General features: G+C 47.8%; 1 protein-coding gene across 3 annotated transcripts in view; it reads left to right on the top strand.

Moving 5' to 3' along the window:
- Positions 1 to 11,685: 11,685 nt before the first annotated feature.
- The window catches only part of OSBP2 (oxysterol binding protein 2), a 160,165-nt gene continuing 146,013 nt past the window's right edge, over positions 11,686 to 25,837 (top strand). For 2 of the 3 annotated variants that reach the window (XM_047697771.1, XM_047697770.1), the window contains exon 1: positions 11,687 to 12,415. In XM_047697771.1, the coding sequence (XP_047553727.1) occupies positions 11,739 to 12,415 (677 nt within the window). In that variant the 5' untranslated portion in view covers positions 11,687 to 11,738. Of the gene's footprint in view, positions 12,416 to 25,837 lie in introns of all 3 variants that reach the window. The other variant, XM_047697769.1, reaches the window with a different exon arrangement.

The following is a 25,837-nucleotide window of genomic DNA, read 5'->3' as shown; positions in this document are numbered from 1 at the left end:
GGCTTTCCCCTAAACGGAATAGCAAGAGCCTGATCTGGTTCATGATGTTTTTCTTTCCCTCCTCTATGGTCTCCGTTTGAGAACTGGAGTGTGCTACTTTTCAGTGGGGGTGAAAATTGTCTTTTTCTAAACTCTTGTCTGTTTTCTTGGCTGATCACAGCTGATTAGAATAATTGATTTTAAAGATTTACCGTTTATCATACAGGCAACGTGACCACATCTGTCAAAAACCTCTTTTGGTAGATCAACCACTGCTAGCACTTTGGTGTCGTTCCTATCTTGGTGTGTTTGTGTCCTTTCAATAGGTATTTTTCCTTGGCCATCAGCCAGTGTGCCAGGAAAGGGGAAAGGCTGTGGGGATCTTGGAGTCTTCAGAGGGCCCACAGAGCAGTCCCAGCTCCTCTTTCTCTAAACTGTCCCTGGGAGATCTGCCTACCTCCAGGATCTCGCTTAATGCAGCTTCCCTGAGCCTGACTCCAGTCTAGCCTCCAGCCACATATACCTTCCCTGGTGGCTGGCCTTGGCGGCGGGTCTTGGCGTCCTCATACTGTGGCCCAAAGGACTGGGGGATCCCCTGGGAGTGAGATGTTAACCTAATAGGGAGTCACTTTTATAAGTCACCAACTTACCTCTGATTGTGCGGACTCTGTCTTCCCATTTTTGCATTAAAAACTCTGGGATGTTGCATTTAAGCAGGGGACAAGCAGCGATGGAATTCTGGATAGGCCGCCTAATTTGTTGGGGAGGGATAAGAAGACTAAAGGGAAGAAAAATCAGCAAGGGAAGAATGGAGGGGTGAGGGATGGGAAGATATTATTCAAGAAATAGAATCTTGAAGCTAAGGAGAGGTTTAGAGAGTCTTTAGTTCGGTGGCCGCTCTGACACATGTGCGCATGTGCAAAACTCTCAGTTCAGATGAAGTCTCACCCGGAAGCCCATTCCAGTAGTCGGGACTATCACCGTATTAACGTTTATTCAGCACTCCTGTGCCAGGCACAAGGCTCAGCTCTTTTCAAACATGATTCTTTGAACCCTCCTAGCAACAAAGTAGGTAATTTTATTAGCCCTGTCTAATAGGTAAGAAATTGAGACCCAGAGAGTAAGAATCCCACCTACGGTTGGGCAGCTAGAAAATGGCAAAGGCCACCATATGCCTATCTCATTCTGGAGACCATCTCCTAACCACCATGTGTTAAGTTCCCCATCTTTATTGCTCTCGTTGGAAGTGGAGGGACTGGGACCTAGAGCCTTCTGGAGCGTGATTTCACGGGTGGTGTTGCAAAGGCCTCTGCTGTAATGTCAGCTGGACAAAACCCCAAATCTCCCTTCTACCAACTGGCTTAGAAGACCGTGTCAGTGATCCTGGGATGGAGATAGGCTGTTTAGGGAGGGTTAGGCTGGGTTAGGGAGATCTAGATGAGGGGAATGAAGTAAGGCACAGGAGTCCCTCCTACTGCCCATTAGCTGTGAAAAGATGTTCTCAGTTTCACCCTTGGGAAATCCCATGGAATATCCTTTGTGTCTGAAGAACATGCCAAGGGCAGGGACAGATGAATGATACTCTTTAAAAATTTTTTTTAAAAATTCAATTAATTAACATATAGTATATTATTTGTTTCAGTGGTAGAGGTCAGTGATTCATCAGTCTTATATAACACACAGTGCTCATTATATCACAAGCCCTCCATCACCCAATTACCCCATCCTCCCACCCACCTGCTCTCCGGCAACCTTCAGTTTGTTTCCTATGATTAAGAGTCTCTTTGGTTTGTCTCCCTCTCTGACATTGTCTGGCATTATTTTTTCTTCTCTTTCCCCATGATCCTCTGTTTTGCTTCTTAAATTCCACATATGAGTGAGATCATCTGATAATTGTCGTTCTCTGATTGACTTGCTTCACTTGTCATAATACCCTCTAGTTCCATCTAGTGCCATCTTTGCGAATGGCAAGATTTTGTTTATTTTGATGGTTGAGTTGTTTCCATTGTGTATATATACCGTTTCTCTTTACCCATTAGATGAATGCTACTCCCTTTTAAACAGATCAAGTCTGTTTGAGCACACCTTCAATTCTTGCTGAAAATACATTTCCTCCCCTCCTGCCCTATCACCGCTATCCCCTATCACACCTCCCCTGTCACTACTTTAGAATACTTGGAAAAACTTCCCAGTTTAGAAGACTTGCCAGGGACACAGTGGACCGTGTTTTCCTTCCCTCTCCAGAATTTCTCCATGCCCTGGAACAAAAGGAGGGAAGTTCTATTTACTGAGCACCTGTTAGATGCAAGGCACTTCATATCTTACCTCATTCAGTCCTCACGACACTTGTCAGGTAGTGTGCCCGTCCTACAGGTGAGACAACCAAGGCACAGAGAGGTTAAGGAATTTGCTAAGAGTCAGTAGGTTTGAGCCAGGCTGCGAGACGCACAGGGGACTCTCTTTCCATATCATCCGGTCACTCGGGTGATCCACAGCCCCACTGTGAGCACCAAACTCAATTCCAGCCATTTTTGGTGGCAGAAACAGCTCCGTGAGGGAGTCCCGTGTTGTGGACCTGTTCATGGCCCTGGCCCCTGACTCTCCTCCACAGAGGTCAGTGACATGGCAGGAGTCCTGGATGAGGGATCAGTCCCCTCATGGCAGGCCAGGGGCAGTGGTTTCAAAACCCCAGCAGGTGAGTGTGGAGCAGGCTGCCAAGGGGCTAGGCAGCTAGAACTCTAGCCATAGCTTGTCAGGGAGCAGGGGAGGCAGCTAGCTTCTCCAGCTGCAGTGAGGAGGAAACACAGAATTCTTACATATCCATCCCATTAGTCTACCCATCCATCCATCCATCCCTCCGTCCATCCACTCAACTCTCCATGTGGCCCTTCAGCATACAGTCCGAACACAAAGGAGGAGGAACTAGTTTTCTCGTTGCCGTGATCCTCAGTTTTCCTGATCAGTGTGGGGACATGGGGTGACCTGCTCACTGGGACTGCCTCTGCCTGGATTCACTCTGACCTTGGGCAAGTCACTTCTCTCGGAGAGTTTGTGGGGCTGAAAAAACCTGAGAGCTGCCTGCCTTGTTGTGCAGGTCACCTGGGCAGGTAAGGAATTCATGATGGATTTGGGACTGGATCACAGGACGATGCCACTCATTTGTAAAGTGGGAGTGGGAATCCTGTCTCTCACTGCCTCCTGGGATTGTAGGGAGGAGCCCACCGGGTAAAAGCCGTGGGAAAGCTGTCTGAGGCTAGAATGTCCCAGAGGAGCAACCCGAGGCCCTGGCTGCTGGGCCAGGACAGATCCCACAGTGACCACAAGGGGTCAGCAGACACTTGTGTGTTCAGCTACCATCTGCGGGGAAGGCACAGGCTTATGCGCTGGGGTCTGGGAGGGTGGCCAAGTCATTTCATTCCTGGGGACCCATAATACAAAGAGGTGGGGACGTAGCCCAGTCCGGCTCCTTGTGGAATCCAGAAGTGTTACTCCGGGTGTTACAGTACAGAGCCTGGTCCAGCTGCTGACTTTGGAACTCTGCCGGGCTCTGAGAGCCTGGGACTCCCTACACCTCCAAGTAAACTTCCTTTGGGCTTTAGCTTTCCCACCTGCAACCTGGTGGCTGATATGGGCACTTACTTCCAGTTCTCAGATCCTGAGATGTGTCAAAGGGCTTGGCACGAAATAGTGCTCCCTAAACACCAACATTTGAATGGATGGGAGAGACGCCCGCTCTGAGCAAAGCCAGCCTTATACAAAATGATAATTTAGGTTGAGTTTTGCTTTACTCATGTATTTATCACTTGGCAGAATGATTCCCGATGAGATCATTTCAGCCAGTGTGCTCCTCTTGGGAGCACTTTCAAGGTTCCACCGCTGGAGTGACCCCCAGAGAGAAGCTTTGTGTGACGGTCTTTCTCAATTCTTCCTGTGGCTCACCAGCACTCACCTTCTGCTTCGTTCAGCATGTGTTTCTTGAGCTCCTTGTGTGACACTCTCAAAAGTGCTAGAACAAAACTGACTCAAATTCCCCACCCTCGTGAAGCTTACATTTGAACGTCTTGGGGGGGGGGAATGAATCAGATGAAAACCCTGGTTGTTGGTGGCTGGTGCCTCCTTTGGGCTCTACAGAGAGAATTATATGGGCTGTATCTGCCCTGTTCAACCCTTCGGCCACTGGAAATGCTGCCCACAAGCCTGGAAGGCTGCCCATGTCTTTATTCCTCACTGCCGCAGAAAGGTCTCGTTTGTCTGATGGATGTGTGCTCTGTAGCAGGATGACTCTGAGTCAGAATCTTAGCTCTGTCTCTCAGGAGAAAGTTATTTTACCCTCCCCCTGACCTTGGAGCTTTACTTTCTCATCTGAAAATGGGAATAATTGTGGTACCTACCTTTGTAGTGAGCTCATTGAGCTCACACTCAGTGAGTGAACGCTCACATCAGCAACCTGGCACGAGGCCTGGCCCCTTGCTGGGTATATGTGAAGGGGGTTGGGGTGTAATTGTAATTGTTGTGATGTAATTGATGTGATGACATGTAAACCTCGAGAGGGAGCCAGGTGCAGGAGAGTGAGCCCCCCTCCTTTTGCTCTGAGACCTTGGGTGGCATATATCCTGTCTCTGGGCTTTGGTGGACTTCTCTCTTCCCTCGGATTTCAGTTAATCCCTCAGGAGGAAGAGGTTGGACTGAGATATACCCATAACCCATTAGTCAGTGAGTGCCTGGTGGGAACGTGGTCACGGAGCAGTGGTCAATCACTGGGGCCCCAACCAGGCCTCCCTCTGGTAGTTCTACTGGGCGAGTACACAGGCTCTGCAGGATTAAATGGTCACAGGGAAAGATGGGTCCTTGGCTTTGTTTAAAAAGCAAATTAGAGGGCCAGGAGCATCTGAGCCTGTGGAACCTAGCTTTCCAAACTTATTTCCTGTAATTCTTCCCAAGAGCCAAACCTCATGAATTCTCTCTCTTCTCCAAAGAGGCCTCTTGATTTTCTAGTTGGAATCTCTGCTCCTACTGTTTACCCTGCGAGGGATACAGCCCTCCCTCCTCTCCACTTGAATTCAGCTCAGACCCTTTAAGGGCCTGGTTTCTGGTCCACCTTCATGAAGCCTGCTCTGGTGTGAGCTTTCCCTTCCTGGATGAGATGCGCCCCACCCGTCTCTCATACCTGGTGTTATCGTCCTTCACCATATTCCCTTCATTCTCTAATGGGACTGGGAGCTCCCACTGGCAGGGCCTGGACAAAGGGAGGCTTGGCTGTCCCTTTCTTTGTGAAATTTGCATTATGTACCACTGACCATATTCTTTGGAACTCCCGGGTCATTTCCCAGATGTTTTGTTTTCTTTTTCCTTCTACTGCCTCAGAGATTCATGTGCTCTGTCACTGAAGAATCATTGACTATCCAGAAAGATTTTTTTTTCAAAGATTTTATTTATTTATCTGACAGAGACAGAGATCACAAGTAGGCAGAGAGGTAGGCAGAGAGAGAAGAGGAAGCAGGCTCCCCACTAAGCAGAGAGCCCAACTCGGGGCTCGATCCCAAGACCCTGAGATCATGACCTGAGCCCAAGGCAGATGCCCAGCGACTGAGCCACCCAGGCACCCCCAGAAAGATTTTCAAACACAGCCTATGATTTCTATCACTCTTAAGCAGAGGGCAAATCAGAGGTTGCTAACCAATAGTCCTCTTGGGGCTGACAGTGTGGGTGTTGAATTTGGTCTATGTTTTCCACTCTTGAGGTTAAGCACTTTGGGTGCAGTATTCAAGCTCTGATTAGCAACAGCTCCTACCATGATTTTTGACCTAAAGTAAAGTGCACTTACTCCCTGGCTCCTGAAGACAAGTGAGTTTGTGATAACCCCAGAGTGCGAGAACACGGGTTCCTTTAAAATATTTAACTAGTTTCTACAACTTTAAACTTGCTCTTTATACAAAAATGAAATATACAGTCAATATAACTAAATGGGAACTGCCCTCTTGCTTCTCTCTGGGACCACCAAGTTAACAGTTTTCTCTGCATCTTTCCAGAAATGTTCTAAGATCACAGGTCCTTAAGATGACGTTCATGATCTTCATAAACTGTACGTAATATGTTAGATGTAAATGCTGATTTGTATATTTTCTAGGTTCCATCATCATCTTATGGGGGTCCATAATCCCCCCCCATTTCCCCCACACATTAAGACCACTGACTTTGAGACTTCTAGTTCAGGATGTGCGACTAGCACCCATGTTGACCTCTCCTCTTTCTTGAGACCCCACTGAAATAGAAGTATAGAAAATTCAAAAAGTATTAAACACTCAAGAGCAAAGAGAACTAGGAAGAAGACCTCACTCCACAAATATTCCTTGAATTCCTATTATATGCTGAGTCTGCTTCTAGGCCTTGATGGTAGAGCAATGAAAGAAAAAATTCCTGCCATCCTGGAGCTTACATCCTAATAAGAGGAGACAAATAAACCAAATAAATCATTTAGAAGGTGACAAATTCTGTGGGAGAAAGAGAAAACAGCCATGGGGGCTTGGGAAGGCCATGTTGGGGGGTGTTTCCATTTCAAAGAAAGGTGGATCATTGGTGAATGAGAGATTTCAACAAGTGCTAGGAATATGGAAGAAGAGGAGAGCTCTGGATGAATGAAACAGGTGAAAGTAGCAGCCAAGAACATTCTCTTAGCCAACTGAGGAGGAGAGGGGAGTCAGCTGGCTTGAAAGAACGGAGGGAGGCTTTGGACTCAAAGTCAGCAGGTTATAGAAGAAGGGAGGAAGGAGGAAAGAGAATGAAAATAGATTTTATTCCTTAAGCTAGTTAGTAAGAGTCACCTCTATTGTGTCACCTCTATTATTTGTAGGCCTTAAACATATTTTTATGATATTCCTTTGTATCTACTTAGCATAAAATAAACTCACACACAACCTGGGGAGATGGGCTTGTGGGGTGGTGGATACCTGCCCCTAACCACTGTCCTACCCTTCTCTACACTCAAGTTACCAAAGTGCAGGTAACATTTCTCCCAGGCAGAAAACAGGATGGCTTTTCTCTAAAGAAATTGAATTCAGTATGTCAGGTCAGCTAGAACTTGCAGTGTGGATGTTGGTACCATAGAATAGAGGCCTCCTGACTCTGCTATTTATGATTCTGCCACACGGGGCTTCTAGCTGGGTATTCTCATTTAGCGAAAGGACCAGAGGGAAACCAGACCTAATTGTATAAAAGCAGAAGAAACTTACATCAACTCATTTTACAAGGTATTTACTAAGGGGCATACAACCAGAAAGCGGCCAACCTGGGATTTGAACAGAGGCCTTCCTTCCACACTTGTCTCTTAGCTCATATATATCCTTTCCTGGGTAAAAAAAAAAAAAAAGACACAAACTACTATGAATATTTCTATCTGTGCCCACAAGCTTGTAAGAGAATGTCTGAATTTCAAAGGAAGACCAATGGGAACAGAAAGGCCTGGGTTTGTTGTGATCGATCGATTGATCGATCGATTGATTTAAATAGGCTCCCCACCCAACCTGGGACTTGAACTCACAACCCTGAGATCAAGAGTTGCATGATTTACCAACTTAGCCAGCCAGGTGCCCTGAAAGGCGTGTGTTGTTACCCAGTTAGCAATGTGACTTGGGCTTGACCACAGGTGTAAGTGGTGGCTGTGACCAGCTCTGTGGCATAAGGTTGGATCAGCTACTCCGGAGTCTTCCCATCCACAAGGGCCTTATCTGATTGTCCCTCTTTAGCTTTTCCCACTCCTAAGGTCTTCAGGGGCACCTGGCAAGGCTTCTTTTGGGGGTGGGAGGCAGGTATCTGGGGTCAGGTATGTCTGGTGTCTCTATTCTCTTATGACACAGGTGGACAGGCTTTGGGGCTAGAGAAACTTCTGTTTAAACCTGGCTCCCCATTTGTCTTTGGTGTGACTCTGGGCAGGCCTTTAGCTCTGTGAACCTTGATTCCCTCTTATAGAAACATGGGGGAACTTACAGGTTGTTGGAAAGGTAGGAGGTGAGGTTTGAAAAAGGCCCAGCATTTGTAAAACAAAGGCCTTTCGTGGTAATTTTCAAACGTACACAAAAGCAAAAGCCAAGGAAACAATATAATGTATGCATGTGTACCCATCACCTGGCTGGGACACTGTCAACCCCTGGCCATTCGTTTTTCATCTGTTTCCCACCCACCTCATTTTTTAAAAAGCTGTATTATTTGAAAGCAAATCCAAGTATCATATAATTTCATCCAGAGGGAAATCAGAATGTATCTCTATAGATAAATCCTTTAGAAAACACAATACCATTCTAACACATAACAAAATTAACAATTTCTTAATATTTCCTAAAATTGTCCCTGAAATACATTTTTTGCAACAGGTTTGAATCAGGGTCCAAAGAAGGTTCACATACTGTATTGGTTGACATGTCTCTTAAGTCTTTTTAAAATGGATAACATGTTTCTTTTCCCACCTTTTTTTCCACCCCCCATAGGCCATGTATTTATTGAATACATGGTCATTTGGATAAGGGCTTTCCTATTTTATGAATTTGATTGATTGACTTCTTGGGTCACTCAGCATGTTTCTCTGTCTCTTCCATTTCTTTTATACCGATCAGGCTACAAGCTGGATACAATTCAAGTTTAGGGAGTTTTTTTTTGGAGGTAAGAGGAGGGGAAAAGTACAAATGCTTCGTTTGTGTTTCCTACTGGGTTACATCCAGAGACACATAATGTCCTGTCATTGCATTTTTGGCGGTGGCAGATTCATCTGTAGATTCAGCTGACATCAGTCTGCTAAGTCCTTTATGAAGTTCCCCCATTGACCCCATCACTTAGAAGCTTTGATGATCACTGTCTGGACCCATTATTTCATTTGGGGTTGCCAAAAGATGACATTTCCTTCTAATTTTGTTATTCCTTCTCATTTATTAGCCAATTCTTTAATAAAGATTTCTCCCTCATAAACTCCTTACTTATAGAGGGTTTGTATAAGAAAGGAAGGATACAGACAATACCAGTTTTCAGAATAATGAACTGGTGTTGGTCATCAAAGGCAACCAATGAAGTTTTGTTTCTCTTTATGTAACTTTAGGAATTTGTGGGTCTAACTTATGGATCTTCAAATTTTGATGTTTAGCCAGTTGTAATAATTCTTTTGGATGCTCAAGTTGGCCTGTTCTCGGCCTGTGGGAGCCCCTTTCAAGTTGGCTTCTAAGTCCTTAATGGCCTTTTTACTTTCTGGGGTTGACAAGATGTCTCAGGCAGGCTAATCTTGCATATTTTCTGCCCCAGACTTGGAGATAGCCATTTCTCCAGCAGGTGGAATCTGACACTTTAAATTTAAAAAATCTCCCAGGAGATCCCAGTGCCCAGGAGACCCACTTTCTGTAGGTTATAGGGTATTCCCGATTGTGTGGTGTCCACCTAGCTCCCTGTTTCATCTCCTGCTCTGGTCTTTCAGATATGCTGAGCTCTTTGTCGTTTCTCCGACAAGATGTTCTCTCCTGTTTGAGGCTTTGTACATGTTGATTTGCCTTGAACGTCCCTCCACTCCCTGCTCTCTGACTCAGTGCAAACCTTGCCCTTTCTGTGATACCTTCTTCACTCGCTCTGGCAGCTGCCTTAGAGCCTATTATCCATTTGTTGCAGCAGTCAAAACATATCATTAAACTTTTAATAGTTGGCTTCCTTCCTTGGGGTTGCAAACACATCTGGCACATACATAGCCAGCGCTGAGCTTTTCCACTGTTGTGGCTGTTTTCCAAGCCTATAAACCTTGGTCTCATCTCTCTGCTCTGGCCTCTGTTTAATTCATTTCATGAAACATTTCACAGAGCACCCCTCTAGTTAAATAACTAGAGAATACTTACTGAGCATTTACTATGCCAAATGTGCTTTACATACATGATTTTATTACTCTCAACTGGTGAGGTAGGGATTATTATCTTCATTTTACAGATGAGCAAGAGGAAGCTCAATGAGGTGGCTGAAGGTCCTATAGGTAGGGAGTGGCTGGGCTGGGATTTCCGTAGTGGATCTGATGCCCAGAGCCCAAGATTTTCTCTTTACATCACCATCCATCAAAGTGTGGTCAATGATCCACCCACATCAGAAACCCCTGGGGAGCTCATTAAAATGCATGCTCCCAGATTCCACCCCAGACCTACTGACTCAGAATCCCAGGAAGATGCAGATGGAAAACTAAATTTCCAATAAGCTTTCTTGGGACGAACTGAAACATTATTTTTTTGAATAGGTGAAACACACAGTTAAAACGTTCAAAAGGTTCAAAGGGTAGAAGTGAAAAGCAAACACTCCAACGCCATCCCCCAGTTGCCCAGTTCTCAGAGGCAACTACTTTTCCTTGACTCAAACCAAGACCATCTTTGTATTTACATGATATACCAAGATAGGTAGGTCTCTGCATTTCCGAGCTCACAAAAATCTGCAGGTAAGACCGCTATTCAGGGCTAAGTGTCCCAGTAAGGGGTCCCAGAGTCACCAGAAAAGATAGCAAGGAGTTCTGTTTGGGGAATGTCTGCACCACCTGCACCTTCCAGCCTGCTTGGCTCAGGCTATCACTTTGTGTAGGAGTCTGGTCCCTGCATAGGCAGTCTTGTCACAAGTAAAGATCAGGAAAGAACAGTGGGCAAAAGGAGAGTAAGACACATTAGGATGGGTAGAGGGGAGCCAGCACATAAGTCTAGAAAAGGAAGGATCTGGGTGGGAGGACCAAAGTCAACATTTCCACTTGTATACCCCGTTATTTGTGGTAACCATCGACCTTTAGGACAGTCTTTAAAACATTTAACCTTTCTGGGATCACAGACTTCTTTGGGAATCTCATGAAAAACGTGGACTTTCTCCCTAGAAAAATGCAGACACATAAAACTCTGCAGGCGATTGCAGAAGCCTCATAGACCGCCAGGCAGGATTACCCAGGGATATCCAGGAGGTCCAAGTTAACAACTCCGCTTTTAGATGTCCTTGTTACACCTAAAAAGCCCAGTTTACAAAAACTCTTTCTGTACTCTGTACTCGTTTAGAGAGCCTGCCTATGCCTGCGACTTGCAGCCAAGTGCCAGGGCATGAACTCGGAGGCCAGCTTGCTCAGGAGGTGGAGGCGTTGGTGACTTCGGCCATTGAACCTCCTCTTCGGGGTAAGGACCCACAGACCCCCATGGGGGGCGGTGGGCGTCCTCCGCAGCTTTTAGCGTCATCCGCCTGGGCCCCCGTGCTTCGGTCGCATTTCGTGGTTTCTGAGCGCGGCACCTGCTCCCCCACACCGCGATCTCCGGGGGTTTCGGGGAGCGAACCCACCCCGGACGGAGGAGCGCCGGCACCGAGCCCTGCAGGCAGAGCCGCGCTGGGAGCCGGCGGGCTCCACATTCATCATTGTTCCCCCAGCGCCTGGCACGGGTTGGAGCGCAGGGAGCGAGGGTGGCCTAAAGCGCACGGTCCCTTCCGCGTCGCCCGCCCGCGAAGCTCTAGCGCCACAGGTGTTTCCAGGGTGCCTTCCAAGGGCCAGACCTGAGCCCAGCGCTGGCGACGCAAGGGAGGGACAACTGGACCAACTCCGGCCCTCTGCGCGCGGGGAGGACAACAGTCGGCCGGCGCTGGCGGCTCGGGGCGCAAGGGGCCGCGAGGGGACCTGCGCGCGCCCCCGCCCCGTGCCGCGCGCTCGTGACGGCGCCCCCGGCCCCGCCCCCGGCCCCCGCCTCCCGCTTCCCCCTCCCCGCGACTCGGCCGCGCTCCGGTCGGCGGGCTCTATGGGGAAAGCGGCCGCTCTGTGCCGAGGCAGCGGCTGTGGCGGCCGCTCCCGCGGACTCTCGTCGCTGTTCACGGTTGTCCCCTGCCTGTCCTGCCACACGGCGGCGCCGACCATGAGCGTTTCCACGCCTGGCCCCGGGCCGGAGCCCAAGCCCCAGCCCAAGCCTCCGCCCCAGCCTTTGCCGAAGCCCGAGCGGCAGCCGCTGTCAGAACAGGTGCCGGAGCCACTTTCTGAGCCGGTGCCAAGATTGGAGCCTGTGTCTGAGAAGACGTCTGAGCCAAGGCCAGAGTCCAGACAGGGAACAGAACTGCTGCTGGGTTTGGGGCGGGGGTCAGGGCCCTGGCCAGAGTTGGGCTCAAGTGTAGGGACTGGGACCTGCCCCAAGGCCTCATCAGAGCAGCTGCCGGCACTGGGGCCAGTAGTGGGGAGTGCGCCCTGGACCAAACCCGAGCTGGGGTCGCTGGCCGTGTCAAAGCCCCCGCCCCTGCTGCGACCCGGACAGGCCAAGGCGTCTCTTGGGGTTCCAATGTCAGGGACTGGCACGACCTCCACGGCGCCCAAGGTCTTACTGCCTCTGGATAGCTTCAAGGGCTGGCTGCTGAAATGGACCAACTACCTGAAAGGCTACCAGCGCCGTTGGTTCGTGCTCAGCAATGGTCTGCTGTCTTACTACAGGTACGCGGGTGCCACATTGGGGCATCTGAGGTTGGAGGGTGGTGATGCTGCCCTGATGGTGACAGAGGTTGTCTAGGGGTGGAGGACACTTCCACTAGCCGAGGGATGTTTGGGAACATGGACTCTAGCAGGAGAAAAAATATCTCTGACCAGCCTCTGAGGGCTGGGGGTCCTGACCACCACACCTCCCCCACCAGCTTGGGTTTAAGGAGTGAGTGGGGAGATGGAGTGAGAGTGACCTGGGGCCTCAGGGCCCCTCTGGTCTTGGTGGTAGTGGAGCCTCGCGCAGCCAAACGGTGTCAGTTCCCCAAAGTCTTTTATTCTGGTTCAGGATCTAAGGTCATCGTGTTAGGGATTGAAGGGAACAATCACCTTGTTTGGTCCTTGGGACCCACTGTGGAAAGGACTGATTGTTCTCCCTCCCCTTAGCTGGTCACTTAGTTTATTTTCCACTTTTCCTGACACCCCTGGGGGCCAGGCCTTGGGATGGGCACAGAATTCCAGTTGTATCAGATACAGCGCCTATGTTTTAGGGGCCCATCCTAGCATTCTGTGGAGAACCAGAAGCAGCCCACTGCCACCTTCCTTATCGCAGAAGCAGCATGGGATTCAAAATTGAAGTCCAGTGGTGAGATAGCTAGCACTGTCTGCCCAATGAAAGGGAGAAAGATACCAGAAGCTTCTCTCCTTTCTTAGGCTAGTGCCTTAGAATGTTTACTGGGGAGAGTCGGTTTCAACTTTGAGATCTCAGATCACTCTGTGCCATTTGTTCAAACCTGAGCCAGCATTAGAATTCCCTGGAAGGCTTGTTGAAACACCGAGTACTTGCCTCTCTGCCGAATTTCTAATGCAGTCTAGGGGTCTAGGAGGATCCAAGCTTTGGCATTTCTCACAAGTTCCCAGATGCTGCTGCTCCAGACCACAGTCTGAGAAGGACTGCTCCATTGTCTTTGCAAACAGGAGGGCCCTGCCTTGCTGTCTGGTGCAACCCAGGTCACTTCCGTGACTTCACTTGGTCAGGCCGTATCCCTTCAGGTCACTCACTATAGGGTTTGTAGGATCCTTCCTAGCATTTTTGGAACGTAGCTTCTGGAGGATTGTTGAGTCTATGATGCCCTTGATAATTGGGGAACTCCATTGAATTTAAGCGATGGTTCCTACTCCAAAACGGGAATCACTGTCATTAACTCCTGGCAGGGGAGAAAAGTGACAAATATTTCTCCTGTGCCTTTCTCATGTGGTATCTTGGTGCCCCTCAGCTGCTCCCTCCAGATCACACAGAACATAGCGTTCTTATAGTTAGGCAACCAAACAAGAAACGATTTTTTTCCAAAGGGTGTTTTTATCCCACTTACCATTCTCTGTTACGTGTGTAAACATTTCAGCAAGACATGCAATGGTAGGGATCATCAGCGATTTGCTATAAATATGCCACTGTCAGCTGTGGACTGGCTACACTAGCAATGGAGAGAGATTCTGACCTGGGCCTGTTTTACTCCAGGCTCTGTGCCTGTCCCAGATCTGTGTCCTAATGCCCACTCATGCTTGAGTTCGCATTGTTGAGTTATCTGTGTTTACCAGGTACTACTAACCTAGAGGGGTCAAGGTAATGTTTATAAGGGTCCCACATTTCTAGTGGAAGTAAAATCTGACCCCATGCAATTTTGTTTTGTTTTATTCTAATTGGAAGAGCAAAGAGGTCCCATTTTCTTTTCTCTAAAATAACTGTGTAGACAGTTGGCATTTCAAGGTTATCTCAAAGGTGCAGATTCTCTGGGCAACAAGAAAAATTCTTACTGCTTGCTGATAAGGTTGTGGGGACAGATACTGGTTTGAGGGGGTGGAGGGGGGTGGGAGCAAGTTTCTGGTGTGTGTGCTTGCACAGTCCAGCTCTGTAGCTTTGTTTTTGGACATTTCTAGGCTCCAAGGTGGGCAGAACTGTGGCTTGACTTGTCTGGGTAAAATGAATGATTCCCTACATTAGGACAGCCCCGTGCCATCATAGTCCTACATGTGTCTTTCCATGAAAATGTCCTCATTCCCATTTTAGAGGAAAGGAAACCGAGGTCGAAGGAACAAACCTTCCGCACCTCGTCCAGAGGGTCCTCCCTCGCGGGAGGCGCCCAGATGCCTGGGGAGATGAGTCTCCAAGTGCAGAAGAAGCCCTTCCAAAGTGGAGCCCAAACTTCCACTTTTTCCTTGCACTCTTGTTGCACCTTCTGGAAAACCCTCTGGGCTGCCCTCTGTGCTGGGGACAGAGCACCCTCCAGGCCTGTGGCTCATAGCCCTGATGGCAGCAGTGTGGGGTACGCGGGCTCTGTCTGTGCCCGGTGCTGTATGTGTATGTGCTGTGTGTGTTCTCTTCTTACCCTGCCTGGAATCCCAGCTCTCAGAGGTTCTTTTTTTTTTTTTTTTTTTAAGATTTCTTTTTTATTTATTTGACAGAGAGCAGAGAGAGAGTGAGCACAAGTAGGGAGAGCAGCAGGCAGAAGGAGAGGGAGAAGAAGGCTCTCCACTGAGCAGGGAACCCGATGCTGGGCTTGATTCCAGGACCCCGGGATGATGACCTGAGCCAAAGGCAGACCTTAACCAACTGAGTCACCCAGGCGTCCCTGGGTGGTTCTCCAAATGTGTGTGGCTAGAAGAGAGGCAAGATTCAAGTGCTTGTGAGCTGAAGACAGAGTGAATTTTTATTCATGAGCTCTCTCCAGTAGGGGCAGGGAGAGCCGGGTTTAACCTGTGAGGGTGATGAGCCTGGTGGAGAAGGAATCAGAGCCATTTCCCTTGCAAGCTTCCCTTTTGGAAAGACCACTCTAATTTTGTTTTATTACTCTTTTTTTTTTTTTTTTCCTAACTACGTGAAGCCTGGTGTTCAGAGAAATATCTTCAGAGAAAATGTGGACCCCTATTTCTTGTGCTCCCTACCCTCTTCCATCCTCCAGCCTGTCCCACTCCGGGGTAACCACCACCCCAAATTTGCATCACTGTCCTCTTTCTTTCCTTTTTGTTCAGTTTTATCTCATCTATAAGCAGTTCTAAAAGCCTCATACTTTTCATTTCAGCCATTTTTACTTTATAAAATAGGGTATTGCACAATATGTGATTTGGGGGGACTTATTCTGACAGCTTTGTAACAATCCAGGACATGAGTGTGCCACTTTTTATTTCTCTATTTAGTTCTCCTCTTGATGGCTGACCAGGACAGTTCTTTTTTTTTTTTTTTAAGATTTTATTTATTTATTTGAGAGAGAAGGAGAGAGAGAGAGAGAGAGCATAAGCAGGGGAGCAGCAGCCGGAGGGAGAGGGAGAAGCAAGCTCCCTACTGAGCAGGAGGCCTGACGCAGGGCTTGACCCCAGGACTTCGGGATCATGACCCAAGCCACCCAGGGGCCCCTGACCATGACAGTTCTTGTACATGTCCAGGAGTTTCTCTTGGGTGAATTCGCTGCGTTATAGGAACGTGAAGGCTCACCTTACATAACGCCAAACTGTTTTCCAAAACAGTCGTTCCAATGTTTATACTCCCACTGGAAGTTAGGAGGTTTCGTGGACCCGTATCCTTTGCAACACTTGGTATTGTCTGCATTGATTTTACCAATCAAGTGGGTATGCTATGGTATCGCACAGTCTTGACCCAAGTTTCTATCCCCATTATTTGTACCTTAGTGGAAAATCAGTGTAGGTTTGGATTAGAATTTCTCTGTGAAGTGTGGCTTTCTCAGGTACTTTTCCCTGGATTTTGCTTGAGAAACTCATTTGATCACTTAAGCTTATTCTAAGGGAGGAAGTACCTCGTGCCAACAGCTGGGCTTGGTTACAGTCCTATAATCAGGATTAAAAGACCCTCTTTGTAAATATTGTCACATATAGAAACAATTTCCGGGAAGTATCGGCAATTGTTGGCAGGTTTTTATTTCTTTCCAGCAATGTGCTAGGAATCTCAATAACAGAAGATGAGGCTCTTATTCTATCGCTGGCACGATTAAGGCACGATTAATCACATGTCTGTTTGGACACAAAGAGAATATGGTCTTTGGGTTATTAGTTTCCATTTAACAAATTTTATCCCCAGTTCTCCTCTCATAGAGAACATGGGATTACATGAAGTTAGGGAAGAATTCCCAAGTGCTGTGGAATTTTCCACGGTATCACTTCAGCAAGTCCTTAGGGCAAGAGTGTTCCACGCACGAACTTTCTCCATATTAATGACAAAATTGATTGGGTTAAGCAAAATTCTGGTTTGTTTATGCCAGTTGCCTCTGTGGTGGCACTATAAATGACATTTGTTTCCTAGGAAACGATTTCAAACAGAAGCGTTTGTTTTGATTTATTTGTTGTTTTGACTGATCTGCACGGGTAGGCATGGCTAGGCCAGTTAGCAAGGAAGACCTCAAAGAAATTAGCCTGGGTCTTTAAGAAAGAGGGCTGCGGTCGAGTAAGAATAAATTTTGAGTCTTCTGGCTGGGGAAGACTGTTGAGTGTTTGATGAGCTGGGCCCACTGTAGGTCAGGTAAGGTAAGAGAAGGTCAGGTAAGAGAAGACCAAGACAGGGGCGCCTGGGTGGGTCAGTGGGTTAAGCTCCTGCCTTTGGCTCAGGTCATGATCTCAGGGTCCTGGGATCGAGTCCCGTATCGGGCTCTCTGCTCGGCAGGGAGCCTGCTTCCCTCTCTCTCTCTCTCTCTGCCTGCCTCTCTGTCTACTTGTGATCTCTCTCTGTCAAATAAATAAATAAAATCTTAAAAAAAAAAAAAAAAGAGAAGACCAAGACATCTTTGACTCTAGGAGGGATCATGTATTCATTCTTCCAGTGAGACCATCTCTGAAAGGCAAACTTTCATGGAGACGGGGTGCCAGGAAATAGCAGTGTTCTTAACGTCACTCTAGGGAACCTTGAAGGACGGGGATGGGAAAGACTCTGCAGCCGCAAAGTGGACCCGAGTGGACAAGTCTACAGGTTAAGCCACGGGGGTCTCTGCCCTAGAAGATGGTGGCCTTATCATCTTGGATTCAGCTTTCCTTTAAAATATCATCCAGTATTTCATACTGTAAGACCACTGGGAAGTTATCAGCACAGGCTGATAACACGTCCACATTTGCTTGAAGTGTATTTTCTTAACATTTAGCCAGGAGGTCATGAGTGGACTGGCAGCATATTTTGAAAGAGCACTGTACACACCAATGTTCTCAGCAAAGTCTAGTGACATGAATTGTAATTTTCCCCACCAAGCCTCCTGCTCCTGCTAACTTTTCTCTTTCTATGAATAGCTGAAAACCTCTGAGTCATGCTTGCTGCCTCCTCCTCCTCTATTCCGACATCAGATGGAATCGCCAGCCCTGCCTGTCTTTCTCCTTTAGTCCTTCTGCTCCGTTCCTAGGGCCAAATTGTGGGTCAGGTCTGCCTTCTGCTGCACTAATGGCCCAGCTTCCAGCCTCTGCCCTGGACAGCGCCCTGCCACTGTGGTGCTAACTCCCCACCCAATAGGGCCCCGGACTTGCCTTGTCTTCTCTAATCTTCGTTTTCAACAGTTACACCCCTTATGTTCATACATCCCTGCATGGGTTTTCTTCTGTTTGAAATACCCACAGTGGCCCATGACTGATCCAAGGGCCATGTCTTCCTTCTCTGGGACACACACACACACACGCACGCACGCACGCACGCACTGTGTGGGCATCTCTGCAGAAAGCTTTTGTGCCAAAGGAACACCATGGCCAAGTTCGGCATCTTCTTTGTCTTCCCCACAGAGCCTCGCAGGTGCTTTGCCGTGGATATGTTCTCAGTGGTTTGACTAATTTGAATGGAAGCATGAATGAATGAATGAGAATTGCCTGCAATTTTATGAGATTTCAGAAAGCCAAGGATGTTAGTGCCAAACTTGGGTTTTTCTTAATTTGTTTTCAGTTTCAAAAAGTTGTTTGCTGGAATGAGATTGGGAGGATAAGTGGGAGATTGCCGGCTGAAGCCCGGACTGCCAGATACAGTTATGAAATGCAGATTATCTGGATATATTATGTTGACAGATTCGACTGTGTTGAAGGAGACTCTTCAGTGAAACAGTAGCCTCTTTCTCTTGTCCTAGTTCTATTTCCATAGGGTTGCAAGTGTCTAGGTACATGATCTGTGTATACCTAGGATGACTTGTCACTTTGTAAAGTGTGGCAGTGGTTGGAGGAACAGGGAGCTAAGGTAAAGCTATTAAAAGGGCTTGTCTCGGGGCGCCTGCGTGGCTCAGTGGGTTGAGCCGCTGCCTTCGGCTCAGGTCATGATCCCAGGTCCTGGGTTCGAGCCCCACATTGGGCTTTCTGCTCAGCAGGGAGCCTGCTTCCTCCTCTCTCTCTCTGCCTGCCTCTCTGCTTACTTGTGATTTCTCTCTGTCAAATAAATAAATAAAATCTTTAAAAAAAAATAAAAAATAAAAGGGCTTGTCTCAACCTTATAGTGCCTTCAACTCGTTTCCTGCGCACCGGAAGGTTTGCTTTGCATGCCCTCCACGTGTAAGACCCTGTGGGAAGCAGGCCATGGGTCAGAGGTGACGCCTCCACCCTAAATCCAATCGAATAACAGGCCCTCACATCTGAGGGGTTCTCTGAGGTGTCAGAGCAATGTCTAGTTCACGGTTTCAGGGAGGAGCGCAGGCCAGAAGCATGGTTCAGATATCTGGAGGGAGAAGAGGGAAGTTCACGGATAGCCCCAGGGGATAGCTCACAGACTCCACCCACTTCCTTTGGCTGGGGCCCTGTGTTGGGATCTCCAAGACGAACCCTCCAGGTTCCCTAAGGAGCCAGGAGGACTCCTAGGACTCAGCATCTATTTGTGTTCATAGCTGTGCTTTATTACAGTGAAAGGGGGCAAAGCCCCATTAGCAAAAGGGGGAAGGACGTGGGGGTGAAGTCTGGGGAAACCATGGGCAAGCCTCTGAGGGTCCTCACCCCTTGGAGTCACACAGGTCATGCTCGGTTCCTCCAGCAATGAGTTGCGACAACACGCGGGAAAGGTTGGCAGCCAGAGAAGTTCATCAGAGACTTAGCGGCCATGGTTTTTGCTGCGGGGGGTGGAGTGGGCTGACCACGTGGGCGCCGTATGCCTGGCTCACACCCACCGTCCAGACTGCCAGAATGAAAGCAGGTATTCCGCATAGACCGCGAGTTTGTGCAAGTAGTTTAGGCACAGTGAGCCACCGGTAGCAGTCAGTGAGTGGGGGAGCCCTCCCCAAATCCACACTCCCAGATGCCAGCCCAGGGCAAATCTCTCAAAGGATAAGTGGTCTCAGGCCAGCTGTGTTCATTCTTTTCTGCATAGCTCTGACCTCTTCCTCCTTGCAGACTTCAGTAACACCAGGCCTGGGTAAGGGCCAACACTCACTCTGGTTCAGGGAGCGTGAGGGCTCACACTCCGCGTTGAGTGGCAGAATGGCTTCTTACCACCCGTCAGAGAAAACACACCAGTCTTGCAGAGTGTGGGTGTGGCCCACTGCTCTGTGTGCCTGAGGGACTTCTCTATGGAGCCTCTGGCCGCACTGCTTGTCCCTTTATTGTTTCATAGATGCTTTTGTCATCTAGACCTTCCCTGGGAGACACCTTTGGTGACTTGATTTTGCATATGACTAGGGGCCACTTGCCACATGTTCTTCCTCCTCTGCAAGTACTTCTGTGCCTTTGATGGAATGTGTGGTGTGAGTTCTTCAGCTGCTACTGACCCTGGTGTCTCCTTTGGGGAGGGTCTGTTAATCCAAGACTGGGGCCTGATGAGCAGTCTGGAATATTTGTGACAGTAAGCATATACCAGCTCTGGTTGTATCATTTATCGAGGGCAACAATCTGTAAGGCAGTGTGGGAGACAGACATGCATACCATCATGAAACCACTGCATGGAGGAGGGAGGGAAGGAGGGAAATCCGTACCCATCCCAGCCATTTGGTAAAAAACCAGCAGGTTTGGACCCAGTGCCGTGGGGGAGCTCCCAGGGAGCTGGGTGTTCAAGCAAGCAGCTCCCATGCCTCCTGTTGTCTTCTAGGGTATAGCGGGCAAACCGCATGAGCAAAGAAAGACAGATCTGTGCAAAGGGTGCGGGGTTCCTTAAACCCAGATCGATGTCTGCTTATGCTAGGTGGAGAGAAATATACTCCCCTGTAAACTGCCATACAGGGAGCAGGAGATGGTAAGAAACACCCTGAACAGAATTGAAATCGGCAGCTTTGATGGGTGGTGAATCACACATTCCAAGTGTCGCCACACAGAGATGTGGCTTTAAGAGGCTCCTTTCATAACCAGACCCAAGAAGCAAACTGTTGATGTGTTTCAGGGTCATGCTGGGTGCTCTGTGTGTGTGTTTTCTTTTACATGGGACTCTTTCCCGCGTCTGTTTCTGTTTTTAAGAGTCCTGATCACTGAGTTCCACTTGTCTTGACACCTCATCACACGCTCGGTCGCAGCGCCGGGCATTGAAGGCCAATTTAACAATCTTGACTCACACCATTTGATCTGCATTGCTGGGCCATTGCCTAACCAAGAAGAGGGCATATGGCACTGCTGAGCTTGCCGCGTAGGACAGCGCCAGATCGTGTTGTCCTTTGAAGCTGCAGTAGGGCCCGTCTTCCCAAAATACAGTGTGTGTTCTTCCTGGGCTCACCCCTCACCTCCCTGCCCAGCTGAGTGCCCCTTTCCTCTCTCCCTCTCTCTTGGTCCCTTGGCCTTGACCCATCTTCTGCCAGACTTGCCTTTTTCCTCCCTCTGCACACCGCATGCCCTTCAGACTCCCCTTCAGATGTCTGCACCAGCCATCCTTTCAGCCAGGAGATCTCCTCTTCATTGCAGCTGACATCCTAGCTGACAGACTTAATTCCAAGTCATTCCCCTGCAATGAGCTGAGCCAGCGGAGCCGTCCTTCCTTTGATGCTCCTTTTGTGTATTATGTCATTTGGCTGTGCACCCCTATTAGAACGATGTTGGTTTGTCTCCCTCCTTTAGATTAACACCTGGCTCCTCCCCTCTTGAGCCTGGGGCTGTGTCTTCCTGCTGTAGCTTCCCTTTGGGTGCTGGACATAGTGCCTTCTACTTAGTAGATCCTCAAATTCCAGTGAAGTCCTTTTTTTTTTTTTTTAATAGAAGACACTTTGTCATTTTAATCTTTTCCCATTTATAAAGACCCAGCATACAGCCTAGGACTATTGCAGTAGACCATGGGGAGTAACTGAATTGCCAGGAGAATCAAGTGAACACAGAAGATACACATTGCTCAGATTTTTTAGCTCCTTCTCTGAGGCTCAGCATGAGCCAAGGATATGTGACAGTACTGACAGCTCATTGTACTCATTTGTATTTAAAATGCTTCGATATGAAGAATTTTAAATATATATGAGAGTAGACAGTAGTATAACAAACCCCTGTACACCCATTACCCAGTTTCAGCAATTATTAACTTTCTGGCCAATCTTCTTTCATCTCAGTCCTCCACCTGCCAATACCATTTCAAGTGAATCCCACATATCACATTTCACCTGTAAGTGTTTCAATATGTATCTCTAGAGGATAAGGATTTTTTTTAAAAGATTTTATTTATTTATTTAAAGGTTGAGATCACAAGTAGGCATAGAGGCAGGCAGAGAGAGGGAGGGGAAAGCAGGCTCCTCGCCGAGCAGAGAGCCCGACGTGGGGCTTGATCCCAGGACCCGTGGATCGTGACCTGAGCCAAAGGCAGAGGCTTTAACCCACTGAGCCACACAGAGGATAAGGATTTTTAAGAACATATCCACAATACCATTGTGACACTAAAATTAATAATAATTCCTTATTATCATCAAATATTTGGTGTTCGCAGTTTCTGTTGTCTCAAATGTCATAAAGTATTTTTTTTGATTCATTTGTATCAGGACCCAAGTAAGGCCTACCCACAGAATTTCACACAGTCTGGGTTTTGCTGATTGCATTCTCTTCGTGTAGGTTAACATGTCCTCCGCAGTTCTTTAATTTGACAGATGGATCTAGAAACTTGATCAAGTGATGATGTGTTCTTCCATCAGGAGCTCATAATATCAGGTGGCTTCTTGGTTTGTGATGTTAGCTGCTGGTGATAACCAGTCTTCGATTAGTGTAATTCTATTATTTCTTCCTTATTTATTAGAAGGAATACCTCTAGGAAAAGAAACCTCCCCTCATCTACTACTCTAGTTACTCATAGGCTACAGTTCACACAGGAAAGGCAGAATAAATTCTTGATTCTTTCCTTTTAATCACAAGCTCTCAAAATCACAAATTGGTTCTTATCTTCCAGTGGTTACCAATCCATTTCATTTGTTTTCTCTAAAACACTATCATCTTGGGTGCCTGGGTGGCTCAGTGGGTTAAGCTGCTGCCTTCGGCTCGGGTCATGATCTCAGGGTCCTGGGGTCGAGTCCGGAGTAGGGCTTTCTGCTCAGCAGGGAGCCTGCTTCCCTCTTTCTCTCTGCCTACTTGTGATCTCTTTCTGTCAAATAAATAAATAAAATCTTTAAAAACAAAACAAAACAAAACCCACTATCATCTCATATCCCCTTCTCTCTCTACCTGCTTCTCTGCCTACTTGTGATTCCTCTCTCTCTGTCAAATAAATAATTTTTTAAAAAAATCTTATAAAAAAAAGGGGGGGTTGCCTGGGTGGCTCAGTGGGTTAAGCCTCTGTCTTTGGCTCAAGTCATGATCTCAGGGTCCTGGGATGGAGCCCTGCATCAGACTTTCTGCTCAGCAGGGAGCCTGCTTCCCCCTCTCTCTCTGCCTGCCCCTCTGCCTACTTGTGATCGCTCTCTCTGTCAAATAAAAAATCTTTAAGAAAAAAAAATCTTAAAACACTATCATCTCATGGATACAAACATGTTTGCTGTGTTTCAGCCCCCTGTTCTATTGCCCTTAATGACGTTCATATTGTCCTACCTTGTCTTTGCCAGCATGGGGGCCTCTTCAGTTGGCTCTGGAGTCTTTTGGGTAGGACCCTGATGGTGTTTCCTGGGGCTAGCTTGAAAACATGTTCCAGGCTCTTCTTATACTTGTCTTAACCCAACCCTGGAGTCAGTTAAGGCTCCAATTTCCTCCTTTTGCTTGTAGGCATTAAGTTTTCCCAGGACCATTTGTTGAAGAGACTGTCCTTTCCCCGCTGACTGGTCTTGGCATTCTGGCACCATATATGCAGGCTTGAAAATCAAACCCATTTGAACAGCATCCATATTGACTGGCTAGGGCACCTTGCCATTTTCCGGGTCTACCTGCAGCTCCGTCATCTGGGACTGTGGGAAGTTAATCCAAGGAGACAGACCTCCAAGTTCCCTCCCCACATCTCCAGGCTTCTGTAACTGGCTAGTAAGCTGTCCGCTTACAAAAAGAATGACAACAAAAGCCTAAGAGAAGGCAGGGGGAAATCAAAAGCAGACAGTTAGGTTGCTGACAAAGACTGCTGACATGTACCTTGCATTTGGGCACGAGACACTCCTTTTCATTGTCCATTCATCCCAAGCACATACAACCGTGCTTACCCTCAGGACCAGCCTCATCTCTGCCTTTCTGGGATCATCTTCTGGTTTCTTTCTTTACTGTCACATCCCAGTGACAGTGGGCTCTGTGTACATCTTAATAGGGGAGGGGGTAGATGAGAGTTAGAACTGGGTCCTCAGCTCACTTGTGCTGGATCAGGCAGCCCCCATATAAATCACCCAAAACTCAGAGGTTTAAAGCAAGGGTGATTTATTCGTGCTTGCATGTCTGCAGATGGCTGGAGCAGATCTGCCTCCAGTAGTGGCCCCTGGGACACGCCTCTGCCTTAAACAAGTGGGTTAGCAGAGTCTGTCTTCTCGCCATGACGGTAGAAGAATAGGAGGGTGAGTGGGAAAGGGAGCGCCTGGCTCAAGCCTGCATGCCTTCACTCTGATCCATATTCTATCAGCTGAATCAAGGCACACGGCCCCATCTCATATCAGTAGGGTCAGAGGGTACCCACTCCCCACTGTAGTGGGTGACCCTCCAAAGTCCCATGATGAAGGGTGTGGACATGTAATTGTAATTCAGGGAGCACATTAGGAATTGGGAAAAAATAATTCAGTCTATCCCAGCCTCTACCCTTCCTTCCAGTGATCACACTCTTTATCTATAAAATAAGGGGGCTGGACTGGGTGATCTGTGGGATTCCTTTTAGCCCCAACTTCCTTGAGAATTTGACGAGGAAGCAATTGGAAGAAGTTGGGAGTGAGATGAGCTATTAAAGATGATCTCTGCCTGGCAGTGGGCATGACACAGAAATGTCTGTTGGTTTGGAGATCAGAGTCCAGGCAGCCTCCCAGCAGGGAGGCTGGTGGCTGATTTGGGTGATGCTTCTGAGGAGCCACAGATGGGTGAGTGGTGTGTTCCTATTCCTGGTTTGGGGAGACTTGCAAGAGTCTGCGTTGTTTACAATGTTTACAATGCGCAGCAATGGCTGCGTTGTTTACAATGCCATGTTGTTTACATGCTGTGACAAGAAAGACACCTTCCTTGGATTTTCCATTTTGAGAAAATGAAATTATTTTGCCAGTTGCAGGCACAGAAGTGATTTTCTTCTTCTGAGTCTTGCAGTTGTCCTAAGTTTGCATTTATTTTGCTTGCCAGTTTACTGAGTCATTGCCTTCTGGAGATGAGGGTACTCCTAACCCCCTAGCAGATTCCCAGAGTGCGTTCTCTCTCACTTGCATTTACCTGGGTGTCTCACAGCACTCACTGCCTTTGTGGACTTCTAGACGTTAATGGCTTTGGGCTGCAGGCCTCTTGCCTCCTTTCCCCTGTTAGCCCTGATTTGTACTTGGTGTCAGTATGTCCGTGTACGTGTGCAGCTGGTTTGAGGGTAGGACCAGTAGCTCATGTGTTGTTTCATGTGTTTCCTCCTGGAACAAATCAATTTTCAGTAACTGTTAGCCAGACACACACTGCCCAAGCAGGTCATTGGAGCCTGGGAAGCTGGGGAGGAAGATTTTCCAGGTCCCTGGGTAAGTTGCATGGTATGGAAGATTCTCTGGTAGGAAAGGAACTTAAAAGCCATCTGGTGCAACCATTGTCTTGAAGTTCATTGACTTCTCCTTATGGCATCTTTGTCCTATTAGCACTAGCCTTTGAGCAAACCTCTCTGGTGACAGAGAGCAGACCTTTATCTTCCAAGACAAGCTGGTATTCCTTAGATAATTCTGTTAGAAAGTTCTTCCTCTGTTGAGCTGAGATGCGTTTCCAGGCAATCTCTGTCTTCATTGTGGTGTTTCTCTGTCCCACACCGCTGGACTTATCCCTTCCTCACAGCCATACTCTCCATCCTCAGAGAGGTTGGCTTGGTGTCCCTGTGTATCTTCTCTTCTTGCATAACAAATCATCCTAAAATGTAGTGGCTTAAAACAATAATAAATATTATCTCATGGTTTTGGTGGGGCCAGAATGCAT

This window comes from Lutra lutra, chromosome 12, assembly GCF_902655055.1.
Source record: "Lutra lutra chromosome 12, mLutLut1.2, whole genome shotgun sequence".
Taxonomy (NCBI): domain Eukaryota; kingdom Metazoa; phylum Chordata; class Mammalia; order Carnivora; family Mustelidae; genus Lutra; species Lutra lutra.
This window is presented reverse-complemented; position numbering and strand designations above follow the sequence as displayed.